We start from the raw sequence: 13,968 nt of genomic DNA, 5'->3' as shown, positions 1-13,968 counted from the left end.
TTAGTTGTCTCCAGCCCACAGCTTGCCTTGAATGCTGATGCGAGAGCTAATAATAATATTGGGTTAGACTGCAGATGTTGGGCTGCTCTTTCTCTGCAGTGTCTCATGTCTGCAGATTCACCTTGTGAAAAACTTTTTCTGACTCCCTCTACCCCTCGCCCACTTTCCCTCCTTCCCTCTCTCTGAGATGCTCAGAGTGCAATGAGTTCTTCTCACAAGACACACGAGCTGTAAAACAACAAAATTAGCACATAACTGAGGAGAAAAATATGATTTCTCTTTGGTTTTCAAAGTGTGTCTCTCTCACACTCTGTGTGTGTCGCACCTCTAGCCTTGGCTCCAAATCGCCATGGTAGACAGACGGAGCTACAGTGGGTTACATAACCAAGACTCGTTTTTTTCCATGTTTTCCCACTTCGTGGCTTCGCCTCTCCTCCAGTGGAACGGAAGGAGTGACCGGGAGGGGGTCGTGAATATTGCCATTATTTGTTTGGGAGACAGGTGGCGGTGCGTCAGCCGTGTAAATAGTATTGACTTTGGGAGATATTCTAGTTCACTCTTATAGCTCAGCTCTGACCTTTATGAAGACTGCCGTGTGTGCGAGAGCATGGCAGGGAGCACCTTTCTGGCAGAGGCCACGGCACCGTCACTCTCCACCAAAAAAGGCGTGGGAGTTTGAATGAGTGTGTACAGTAGGTAGCCTGTTTTCAGATCGATTTGTGATGCCTTGGCAATTCCTGTTTAGCTTGACAGTGACATTGACCATAGGAGTTGCCAAAACAGCACAAACAGATCTGGGACCAGGCTAGAATAACTCTACTTAATCAGCCTCAACACTGGAACCTGAAGTCACTGATGTGGTGCTTACTGCTCAATACCTGGAATTGTACCTAATTAGTACACCTTTTAAGCTTTTACCTGGAAAAAATGACATATTATACACAAGTTCAACTAAGTCTCTACATCAGACAATATTTTCTGTAGAGTGATTTATCATCTCTGCCAACTTCAGTGTCTCAGCTCATTCCCCCCCCCAAAATACCCTAACCCTAACCCCCCCCCCAAAATTCACTATCTGGATCTCTCTGTGGCAGTCATTTCTAGACCTGGAGAGTGACTGTAATTCTGCCTCTTCTCCTCTTCCTCCCCATCCCTCTCTTGGCGGACAGCTGTGGATCATAGAACGGTTTCCTGCCCACCCAGATTGAAGGCAGTTTGTTGGTGCTTACCAGCTCAAATCAAATGTATTTGTCACATACGCGTGTTTAGCAGATGTTATTGTGGGTGTAGCGAAATGCTTGTGCTTCTAGCTCCGAGAGTGCAGTAATATCTAACAGTTTCACAACATATACACATACATCTAAGTAAGGAATGGTTCAAGAATATATACATATGTCAGTGGCAGCATTGGACTAAGAGTGATATAGAATACAGTATGTACATATGAGATGGGTGCTGCAATATTTACACTCAATTATACTCTTCTAAGGTATCTTAGTCACTTTAGAGTACAGTTTATACATATGAGACCCTGCCCACCACTCCTCCAGTAATCAGTGATGTGGAAAGTCTCTCTTAGCCCAGAAAGAGGAGCAGTAGAAAGTCCCCCCCCTCCCTCCGTCTGTCCACCGTTAGCCCCATTGGCAGACCCTACCTGGCCTGGAGGCTGTGGGGTGGAATTCCTTTCCTGCCATACAGTAATGGGAACCAGCAGTGCACCTCTTTTTTTTGTACAGTGACTGCCCCCATATCCACACGATTATAAAACGAGTGGGAGCTGAACTGGTGACCGGAGGGCTGCTAGTGTCTGATCCCAGGTATCATCTCCTGTCCTGCTGTTGTGCCCTTGGGCAAGGCACTTAACACCAAAGCTGCTCTTCATCCAAGGGCACTGCTCTGTGGCTTACCCTGTGCTTCTCAAAGTGCGTGTTTATTTGTGGGGGGTTTAGATGGGCAGTTGGACGAATTTCAGTTTTTTACAAAATGGACACAGCCTAGTTATTCTAAGTATGCTTCCACTGAAAATCTAACTTCTGGCCTGTGTAAAGCCTATGAACTCAGATTGTTGCATGTTTAACTGAATGGTTAATGTCCTCTCATCTGTATTTTACTGCAGCGAGAAGGTCTAGGTGACTGCCATCGTTAAGTTGGAAAGTGAATTCCCTTCTCAAAAGCATATTTCAAGTTAACCTCTTTGGGCTAGGGGGCAATATTTTGACGTCTGGATGAAAAGTGTGCCCAAAGTAAACTGCCTGTTACTCAGGCCCAGAAGCTAGGATATGCATATAATTGGTAGATTTGGATAGAAAACACTAGTTTCTAAAACTGTTAAAATGTCTGAGTATAACAGAACTGATATGGCAGGTGAAAACCTGAGGACAAACCATAAAAAAATTCAGCCTACCACTCTTTCCAATGCCTTTCATGTTTATTATGAGGAGAAAACCACCCAGATTGCAGTTCCTAGGGCTTCCACTAGATGTCAAGTCTTTAGAAAGTTTCAAGCTTGTTTTTGGGAAAATTTGCTAGAATTTGTAGTTTTTCTTAGTGGCTCCCATTTTGCTGTAGTGTTCATGCACGTGGATGAGAGCACTTTTTTTGTTTATCTCCGGTAAAGACCATAACGATTCTGTCTTAAATTTTATTGTTTATTTACATATTAGGGTACCTGAGGTTTGATTATAAACGTTGTTTGGCGAAGTTTATTAGTAACGTTTGGGATTTGTTTTTGTATGCATTTTGAAGGGGGGAAACCGGTGGATTATTGAATGAAGCGCACTTGCTAAACTGAGTTTTTGGGGATATAAAGGACATTATTGAACAGAAGGACCATTTGTGATGTAGCTGGGACCTTTTGGAGTGCCAACAGAAGATCTTCAAAGGTAAGGCATTTATTATATCGCTATTTCTGACTTTCGTGACGCACCTGCCTGGTTGAAAAATGTTTTTCATGCTTTTGTATGCGGGGCGCTGTCCTCAGATAATCGCATGGTGTGCTTTCGCCGTAAAGCATTTCTTGAAATCTGACACAGCGGCTGGATTAACAAGTTAAGCTTTTTTTGATGTATGACACTTGTATTTTCATGAATATTAAATATTTCTGTCATTTGAATTTTGCGCTCTGCAATTTCACCGGCTGTTGTGCGCCAGAAAGGTTAGACATGCTTAATTCCCTGTAGTCACCAACATAATAATACCATGATATTGTTTTGAGTGTGCACAGTTATGAACTTGGTTATTAATAAACCAATTAGGCACATTTGGGCAGTCTTGATACATTTTGAAGATTGATCCAATGAACCATTGCATTTGTCTAAAACTTTGCACATTGCTGCCATCTAATGGCCAAAACCAACATTTTGCCTGGGCTGGAAGAATACATTATGGTCTTTCTCTTGCATTTCAAAGATGATGGTAGAAAAACACGGGGGTTTTTTTCTTTGTAATATCTTTTACCAGATCTAATGTGTTTTATAGTCTACTACATTAATTTCACATTTCCACAACCTTCAAAGTTAGATTTGGGTATGTCATTTTAGGCGAATTTTTTTTAAAAGGGGTCCGATCTTTTGTCTTGCCCATTCACCCTCTGAATGGCACACACAACTCAAGGCTTAAAAATATTTTTTTAACCAGTCTCCTCCCCTTCATCTACACTGATTTTGAAGTGGATGTAACCAGTTGCATCAATAAGGGATCATAGCTTTCACCTGGTCAGTCTGTCATGGAAAGAGCAGGTGTTCCTAATGTATTGAAATTTCAGTGTATGTAATCATATTTCAATAAACACATTTTGTAGATTAAAAACAATCTGAGTAATTTGAGGCTCTGTGATATTTTGATTAACGAGACACGCCCAAAAAGTTATTTTCCTGTGTCTGGCTTAGTTGGATTTATCCAAAAACAAATTACATTTTCCACTCTGTTCATTTGGCAGGTTTCTAGGGCAACCATTTATCCTGTAATCATTTCAGTACCTATTTACTCGACAGGTCTTTTCCAGATCTTCATAATTGCCATTTCATTAATAACCTTTTCTTGTGTAGTGAAGTCACGACTTTTATGACTGAATATTTCGATTTGAGTGTGTGATTTGAATCTGTTTTTGTGGGTGAGTGTACCCTCGTGTAAACACTAACATGCAATTGTGAGTGTTTGCCTGTTTTAGTGCCTGTATACTGTGTGTGGACGCACACACATCCACTCTGCCCCCTTTCCCCCTCCATCCCCCTACCTTTGCAGTAAAGAGTGCATCTCAGCACCTACCCTCAGGTGGGTAATGTGACAGTGCTCCTGTTCTGCTGTTGGCATAGGCAGACTGTGTGCAGTGCGGACGGAGACTGAGGTTAATGAGTGGATTTGCTGCACTGCAGCGCTCCGCCCCCCCCCCCCCCATGCTGATGTGGAGCAGCTGAGCCTCCAGTGGCCCCTCTCCCCACACACACACACACACACACACACACACACACACACACACACACTGTCTGCAGAGCTATAAATCACCCACACCATCCGGCATCCACTGCACTGACTGAACCTGACTAGAACCTGATGGAGGGAGAGGTTGGAGAGAGGAGGGGGGGGATGGATAGATGGAGGAGAGGCCATGTCTACACTTGAGTTAATGCAGTTTTCATATTCTGATTGTGGAATTCTGAACACGTCATGCATCTACAACTACATTTTAAATGTGGCCACAGTGTGTCCAGATTCCCTTTTTCCGCTATATTAAAATGCCAGTATGCATTCTACAAACCTTGGAATAGGCAAATTATGGTAACACAACAACAACTTGATGACTGTAGCTAACCTCTGCAATCTATTTAGCTTTGCTTGCTAGCTTACTACAAACGGGTTAGGCTAACTCTAGCCAAACAAAAAATAGTTTTTCAAAATGTAAGCTAGCTGGCTAGCATTTGAGTCCAGCAAACACGTTCCTCACACGCTAGGAACGCATTTCCTCTGACTATAATGAAAGGGTGACTCTGTCCCAAAACACACGTTTTCTGGAGACTTATGGGAGGAGTGCTGATGACGTGATTGCGTCCAGACTGAGGAGAAATCCACACACAATGCAGCCCTGACCACCACCTGAAGTGGTCAGACAGATCTGAACACAATCACACCACAAAGACTTTGGTGCATCTAGGCACATCTTTTAAATGCGATCTTCGTATTCTGATAGCAGAAGTCATGGCCAGAGAGGGGTAGGGACTGTGTACCCTCATTCCCATCCCACCTGTAACCCCTGCCCCCCAGGCCCTCCCAAGCTGCTCCCTCTAATTGTATTTTAGTGTCTCTATGGGAGCAGCGGCTAGAAGCAATTTACTCATTACGCTGTATTAGCATGGGCCCCGGGCAGGGAAGGAGGGCGGCTTGACGCTGGCTGTCCCCCTCAGCCCCACTGTGCCCTGGCTGGCCCTGCTCCGTCTCTGGAGGTTAAAGTAGGACAAGACTTGACGCAGAGAGCATAAAAGAGCGCAGACACACTCTCTGCCCCCTACTTTTGCAGTAAAGAGCGTATGGCACAAGACGACATCTTTACTAGTAGTGGTTAATAGGATTGGTATGGCTGTTTTTAGAGTGGATGGTCATGTCTATAGGGTGTCTCCTCTTATATCCATTTAGTGAACAGATGTTGTTATGGGCTGTGACCTCCCAGGTAGTTTATAGAGGACAGTTGAATTAGTGGGGAAGTGGAGGCTTTACTGTTAAGGGAATTGTTTCCCCCTCCAGTTACACTGTGTTCAGGCTAAAGGACCTCTAGTAATGGTTTTCTAGAACATTCTCTAACTTTCTAAGTTGGTGATACTGTTTTTTTATTTTATTTTTTTGTGTCTGTCCTGAGAACAGTGGAAGTTGTTCCTATGGGGAAAAGAAGAATGGGTCAATTGCGTTTACTTTGTTCTTCTGTACCATTGGACTAATTTGTACGTCAAATATCAGTAAAATAAGTGGTTAAAATGTAGGACATTGATTTTCAAAAATATTCTAACAATGCTTCATAATAAAGTGAGGACAGCTGTGAACTTCCCCAGATTTGAATAATTATGCACCTGCTTTCAATGTTTTATTCATAGGGGGTTATGTCTTTCTCTGTGTGTGTGTGTTCCTCTGTCTAAATTTGCTCTCTCCAGCATTCTGCAATCAGCATGTTGAAGGCTGTTGAATTGTCCTGAGATGGTGTGGTAGTCAGACGGGGGGGGGCATTATCAAAGAAACAGCCAGTGTCTATTCACCCCCAATATGAGACTAATGTTTATTTTAGATGATCTGATAGTCAGTCAGTATTTTTTTTTCTAAAGTGATGACCCTTGATTCTGTTTCCTGCTGTTTTTCACAAAGGGTCAAAATGTCTCTGCTTTTGTTTTGCTCTTTCCTTTTTTGAAACACTCCACTGAATTTGTCCTCTTTTTTTAAAATTCTCACATAAATAAACTTGTGTAGAATGTTCTAAATGTGCCCTTCACTACAGAATTGTTTTTACAAAAACTGTTCAAACAAAGGTAATTAGAACAAAACCTGTGAGTTCCTGTAAGCCTTGCCAAGGCTGTGTAGATTCTGGAGGTGGAATATTAATTGGCTGCGTGCGAAAATAGCTAGCTGTTAAGTGTGGTGCTCTTCTCAGCCTCTACTCTGCCACACACTGTCCCCTGCTGAAATCCCCTCTGGCTTTCCCCCCCACAGCTCAAGGGCACTAGCCATTAAAACCTCACTCTACCTCTCACTCCCAACAATTGCTAATGATTTCAGTGTAAATTATAGCAGTTGTCTTGAGATGGCTGTGTACTTTTTTTTATTATGTTGGTGACTACAGGGAATGTTTAACTTAAACAACTTGAAATATGTGTTTGAGAAGTGAATTCCCTTTTCAACTTAACGATGGCAGTCACCTAGACCTTCTCGCTGCAGTAAAATACAGATGGGAGGACATTGTTGCATGTTTAACTGAATGGTTAATCTGCATTCATAGGCTTCACACAGGCCAGGGAAAAGACTAAGACCCACTACTGGGTGGATGCAGTGGTCACTAACGTTGTGTTGGCAGACCACTGTCTGGTGTCATTGGGATGCTACTGTAGGTATTTGGTATCTGGTTATAGATGTTTGACCCTCTGTTCCCTCTGTTTGACTGCAGGGCCTGCATCGCTGTAGCAGCCTCGTGGCTCAACTCTGGTGCCCTGACCAAAGCCAGTTCTGATGGGGACAAGACAGTGGACGGGTAAGCGTGCGCACACACAGGTATTTGAATGGACTCTGTGGGAACTCTGTAGACTCGTAGCCCATAACTGTTATCCATAGCTGGGCTTACCTACCAGACACAAAAAATTCATTCAAGCTTTCAAATTATGTTGAGGAAATTGCACATGGCCAAGTCATTATGGGCAATCCATTATGTTATTTAATATATACAAAAGGCCTGTTTCTCCAGATGCAGTCCCGTAAGAATACCCTCTATTCAAAAGAACAAATCCCAAAGTGCAGGTGAAGATGGTTGCAGTGACAACTCGGCATCCACAAAAGTTTTTCAGTTTGAATAGATATTATGTTTTGGTCTCCAGTGCTCTCCAACGTTGTTGTTGTTGTTGCAGAGTGTAGGTATATGAAATATTTATCAGGGTATGAGGTATTGAAGGCTGCGTTTTCTACATAGTTCTCAACTGGCAGTAGGCATTACTATTTGCAAAGGGGGCAAAACAACACGAGCCTTGCCGAATAAACACATTGTTTTCTCAAGGCCAGAAAAGCATCTTCTCTAACCTCTGCAGGGCTATGCATGCATATAGTTTCTTAGACAACCCTTTTACCACACATTCACTTTAAGAATGTAGCCTCAGTGTCTAGGTCTGTAACCACTACGGGTAGAATTTTGCATAAAACCGTGCCGGGGAGGAACTCTCAGGAATTCCATTCGGCTGTTCTGTTTGTGTAGAAACCTGCTTTAGAATTGCCCCGCTCTAATTATCTCAGTAGAACCATAATGGTTGTCTATCGCTGTGGCCTGACGCATGTCTGCAGTCTGAGATTATCCACGCTGACCCTGTGTCTCTGAGAGAGGGACGGTGTGTGGACTCGCTCGCCAGGTTCAGATAGCGGCCAGACAAGTCCTCTTGGTTTGCGCCAGCCCCTGAGATACCCGTAGTCCTTTTGCTCATTTTCTCCCTGCTGTTTCAGTACTGATCACCTAGCCCAGATTGAATCGTGGAGTAATCCTCTGATCTCCCTCTCTCTTCCAAAGCCCCGCCAGCTCACTGATTGTCTTCATTTTTCAGTGTCACCGGTGGCGGCGGCAAGAGAGCCATGGCGGTGTACCCGTGCGAGGCCGAGCACGAATCCGAGTTATCCTTCCAGGTCGGAGCAATATTCAGCGCCGGTAAGTGTTATCGCTCCGACAACGGTCGGTCGCTCACTCTGAAATCTCAAAGAACCGCTGGGCATATTGGATTCCGTGAGGGAACCGGTAACAGGATCTTGAATCAGACTGAGTGATGGATAGAGGGGATGGAGGGAGAGAGGAGGGGTAGAGTGACTCTCCAGTCCGTCTGAAATGGGACTTGACAGAGCTCTAGTCAGTGAAGGGAAATGGACTTGATACACAGGAGTCTTTACAACAGGAGGATATGTCATTTTGTCCTTGACAAGATGCAATGGGTCCGTGGCTGGGTATTACCAGCCAATTATCATTGAGGGCTTACTCAAGTATGCATATGGGCTGGGGTTCCTGAAGATGCAAGACACTTGCCTAGCTACCCATCCATATGCCTCTTGCCAAACTGATGTTTCTTCTCCACGATGAGTCTGGATTTGCGCTATGATTTCTAGAATGTGAACACATTCTGACCGTTCTGATTGGTCCCAGAAACCGATGGGTTGGGCCAGAGCCAGCTTCCATGATGACTTTATCAACTTTGATTTGTTAGAGATTGAATCGCTGATTTAATTTGTTTTGTACAACTCCCCTCAATGACTTCTAGGATGTCAGATTCAGACTGAATGTATATAGCAATGTAACAGAGCAGAGGAACAAAATTCAGGGTGAGTAGTCAGGCAAGTGAGACACTCTACTAATAAAATATTATCTGGTATGGGGTTGTTTTCCAATTGAGTTTAACTGAGGTGCCTAACTCAGACGGAAAATATAAAATGTACGTCCTCAAGCCAAAAATATTTAAAAAATGATTCACTGTCTCGTATTGAGAATCCAACAATCTCAAAGCCACACACTGTCAATTGGCAGTGCATGGGTCGACAAATGAAAGAACCCTTGTCAAAAGAAGTGGCCATATTTTCCCTCATACGGTAACAATCTCTTGACTAGAGACCTATATTGGCTTGCGCATACCTAACCAAACATGGTCGAAACATTACTTTATCAATAGTTTTAATAATGGCACAGCTTGATTTTAATATATTGGGTTTTCCATCCCATAAGAAATCGTATCACATGAAATAATATACACCACAAGCAAGGGAGCCAAATATCACGTAGTAAACATTTTTTAGAGATGGGTTAGAAAATACTAAAGTTATGCGTCAACATATCTCAGCCCATTTCACTTTAGTCAAATATACAGAGTTTGGGTAGGAATCCATTGGCGCTGTATTTTGTTGCCAATTTACCTCCTATCATCTCTCATTCAGTCTGAAGATGGTCCGGCACCATGGGAAGACCAACTTAAAAACATTTTCAAACATTTTGCAATGCAGAACTGAAATGAAGAATTCTGATTGGAGAAGTCCCTCCCTGCATGTCTGTTTTTAATCAATTTAGTGCCTAATTAACATGTCCCTGTTCTCTGAAAAGCTTCTCTGTGCCAAACATGTTTTATACAGCCTACAATGATACCCTCTTGAGTCATTCTCCCAGCAAATGGGGTACATTACCTGAACGGACAAAATGAGGATGACATGGCACGGGGACATTGCCCATCACTTTCCGTATTTGCTGAGTATTTCCAGAGCACAGAAAGTTACATTTTTATTTCCACCACAATTTCAGTGTTTGCAGAGATGATGGTTGTGTTTATATACTCGATCTATGCCAACTATAAAATGTCAACTATAAAGCTCTGAGCAAAACTTTCTCTCACTGACACAACCATCTGTGTTTTCTAACACTGATGAAATGCTGTGTGTTTACTCCTATCTCACCCTGTCCCCTGGTACCTTCTGTTCCCATCTGCAGTGGCACCTTCCAGGGAACCTGGCTGGCTGGAAGGAGAGCTGGAGGGGAAGAAAGGGCTCATCCCTGAAAACTATGTGGAGATGCTGTAGTCCAGAACCTTAGACCTCTTAGCCTGTATACTCTCAGTGGAAGACTAGCCTTGTCCCAGGGCTGTTTGTGTTGTATACTTTTATATGGTCATAGTCATTACCAAACATACCAAACCGTGGAAGTTTGCTATACAGCAAAACATTGTTGGGAAGACCGCACAAACAGATCTGGGACCAGGCTAGTGGAAGAGGGGTCTCGTCATCCCTGACAATCTACGTCTAGATGCTGTATGCCAAACCCAAGGGTCGCCTGGCCTGCCACCATCTATGGCTGTATCTCGCCCAACGGTCACCTTATACATGGTATCCATGAAGTTGACGTTGACGCACTCCCATTCATACTTTTATGCCTTCAACTCTCACGTTCCCTGCCCGGCGACTACTATGCGTTCATCAACACGTTCGTCAACTTTAATGCAGAATAATAATAAATATCCCCCAGCAATGAGGTACAATCCATTATCTTGGATATAGGAAAGTAAGTAACATTTTAAGGTGCCTTACAACACCAAGACAGAGTTGACATGTATTTACTGAACGGGAATGTTTGGAAAATGCTAAAGAGTTGTGTTCTGTGAAGAATGTCTGGAATACTCTTCAAGAGGTGCTTTGGTATATTATGATGTATTTAATTGGCACATTGATTGCATTTTTTTTTTTTTTTTTACCACAATAATATTATTTTATTTTCAAAGTATGGTATCCACCGTTGTCTGATTGTACACTGACATGCCAGTCATATTGGAATGGTTCTCCTTCGATAGAAATATAATTACTAGAATGGTTCATGTATGTCTATGGTTCACACTCTTCCTCTGCATACTTGTTGACCTAGACGTTCAATGATGTCCGAACAGACTAGTTATCGGGTCGTTTCCACTTCAAAAAGCACAAGGAGGATTTCGACACCCACCATCTCAGATTGTGCTGAAATGGTTTCTGTAGTTACAAACAGCTAAGATTAGCATTCCTGAAACGTTATTTTATCTCTAAGAATTTAAGCTAATTCATTGCACCCAAATTGGCCATTTAAAATAATAGGATTTAAATGATCTTCAATAAATATAGTAACATTTGACCATAATTCCTCCTACCAATGAGTAAGACATGAGGAATCCAATAGCCACCCACATACCCCTCACACTCCTTACCAACTGCACCCCAACAACCAGTATCAGTTCTGTCTAGCAAGTAGTATGGAGCTGTGGCCTTGGAGTATTGCAACTTCATCCTATGTAATGTATTTCCTGTGAATCTGGTGGGGTCCTTACATGGGTCACAGCATTTGTCCCATGTCACAAAATTGCCATGCAATTTACTTTAGCAACTTTGGGTAGAAAAACCAACAGCTTTTGCTCATGATGAAACTAAATTGTGGCCATTCTCATAATTCAAGTCAGTCCTCTGTGAAAGCAGTCCAGGTTGTCCTTCTCTTAGGCTTAATCTGTGTCCAGGAAACAGCCCCTCTGTGGTTTATTCCCTTTAAAAAAAGGTCTGGATTAGTTTGACCATTCCTGGTGAATAAACAAACCATTAGGCTACAGCAGTTGTAATGGTTTCAATGTTATGCTCTTCAATGGGAAAAGTCCCAAACACACACTAGTATTTTGCAATGGTGTTGGGTTTAATGGTACAAGTTGCTAGTCACACAACATATATATTTTCAAATAATTCTATTAAAAAACATACGACTGCCATGCAATAGTTTATAATTTTGTTAGGGTTTGAGTCACACCCTAGCCCATTTCTTCAAAGTGTTGGTTGTAGGAAAAGTTTATGAGAATTGCACCATAGGTGTTGCCCACTAAGAGCTGCCATTTTTGTTGGGTTGAATCATTAGGCTGCTAAGACAGACAACCTGAATTGCTTTCATGGAGGACTGTCTTCACTTGTGAGGATGACCACACAATTTGTTTTCATCATGAGCAAAAGCTATTGGTTTTCTACCCAAAGTTGCAAAGAAAATGTGATTTGTTTAATAACCCCAAACCAGCAACATTTACAAAGGGATGTGTCAGTAGTAGGAACAGCAACATCAAGTTGACACAACCTAGTACTTTCAGACTATTATTTGGTAAATAATACAAGTGATTTCAAATGGCAAATTTCTCTGAATGGGGAAAAAGAGGGAATACATTACATAGAATGAAGAAGCAATACTCCAAGCCGGCTGCTCCATAATACTTGTTAGACAGAACTAATACTGATCATTGGTGTGCGGGGGGTCCTTGGGTGGCTTTGGATCTTTTTATTGGATTCCTCATGTCTTGCTCAATGACAGGAAAACATTTGGTCCAAATAAGATGTGTACTATATTGATTGAATATTATGTGAATCTTGTAAATTAGAAGGGCCAATGTGGGTGTGATCAAATAAAATGTCAACAAAATGTTGCAGGAATGGCTTACTGAAAGGACATGGAATGAGTATCTAAAGTTCTAGTCAATTCTTTAGATGTGACAATGTTCAACTCAATGCAGCAATGATGTATGGGAATGTGCAAAACAAAGTGGGGTTTTATTGAAAACCGGTTTTATAGATCCATATTCGACGTTTACGAAAATTTAGATGACATTCACATAATTTTTATTATTCTGTACCAATTGACTGACGAGACTATTTTATTATTATTATTACCACGACCACAAATGCAGTATTTTCTAATCTTGTCTATGGCTGTGTATATAGTTATTTTAAAAGGCCACACAAAATGCCAAGTATATTCTATTCTAAAGCCCTTTTTTTTTAGTGGTCAACGGAGTTCGTTTTTAGTGGTTTCATTTGGAGTGGTTTTTACAATTGTAAGTGTACTAAACACATCACAATACTTTTTATTCTATAGCCGTTCAACAAAGCCGGTTTCATTTTTCTAAGAGCTTTTGTTCTCTCATTTTGCATTGCAATTGAAGTAATTTAAGACAGTGATTCATGACATTTCTAAAGGTCTTGGCATCCATTTCAATTTTGTAACATTGATGTCCTCTTGATCAATGTTAAATAAATAAAGACATTTTTATTCTTTACCCCGTTATGTATTCTTCTGATAATTGGAGAGTAGACAGACACCGCAGACTGAAATGGTCCTCCCAAAATAATATTTGATATAAAAAAAGTAAAATGGCAACTCTACTGAATTGTTTCAATGAAGTTTGTTGGACTGTCAGGACTTTCTGTGGAAGAACAATGGAATAGAATATATCAAAGGTTATCATTTTGGGGGCCCAAAAATAATTCAGAAATGGACATTGTTTACTGAATCAACCTCTACCTGCTTGTTCTAGTGGTAGAAATGAACAGTGTCTGTTAAGTACATTGAAATCATTTGAAGTCTTACTGAATTTTTCCTTTCTACTTATTGAGTCTTAGGCATAGGATATTCAGTAGACATTTCTCTACAGACACTGCAGAGATTTTTCGTCACTGATTCAGTCTGCTACAGTGCTACAGCCCCGCTGTCTGCAGTAGAGTTAGTCTTCCACTTTATAATGGTGGCTTTAAGTCTGCATTATACATTAGGATAGACTGACTGAAAGCTCTAGTCCCAGTCTATTGCAGCTGTACGACTACAGTATTTTCCAAAGGATCATAGGCTGTATCAACAGGCCATGTGATGTCTCTATCAAACGCTCCCTCCACCTCATCCTCCACTCACATGTGAAAATCCTTGGGATTTCATCTGGCGTAATGTACAAA

General features: G+C 41.8%; 1 protein-coding gene across 2 annotated transcripts in view; it reads left to right on the top strand.

Annotated features, from left to right (window-relative positions):
- The window catches only part of LOC106610191 (rho GTPase-activating protein 10), a 69,736-nt gene extending 56,438 nt beyond the window's left edge, over positions 1–13,298 (top strand). For both annotated transcript variants that reach the window (XM_045722754.1, XM_045722755.1), the window contains exons 21-23: positions 7,139–7,222; positions 8,274–8,374; positions 10,187–13,298. In XM_045722754.1, the coding sequence (XP_045578710.1) occupies positions 7,139–7,222; positions 8,274–8,374; positions 10,187–10,275 (274 nt within the window). In that variant the 3' untranslated portion in view covers positions 10,276–13,298. The remainder of the gene's footprint in view (positions 1–7,138; positions 7,223–8,273; positions 8,375–10,186) is intronic.
- Positions 13,299–13,968: the final 670 nt, after the last annotated feature.

The sequence above is a fragment of the Salmo salar genome, chromosome ssa08 (assembly GCF_905237065.1).
Source record: "Salmo salar chromosome ssa08, Ssal_v3.1, whole genome shotgun sequence".
NCBI lineage: Eukaryota > Metazoa > Chordata > Actinopteri > Salmoniformes > Salmonidae > Salmo > Salmo salar.
The sequence above is the reverse complement of the archived record's forward strand: the minus strand, read 5'-3'. Positions and strand labels throughout refer to the sequence as shown.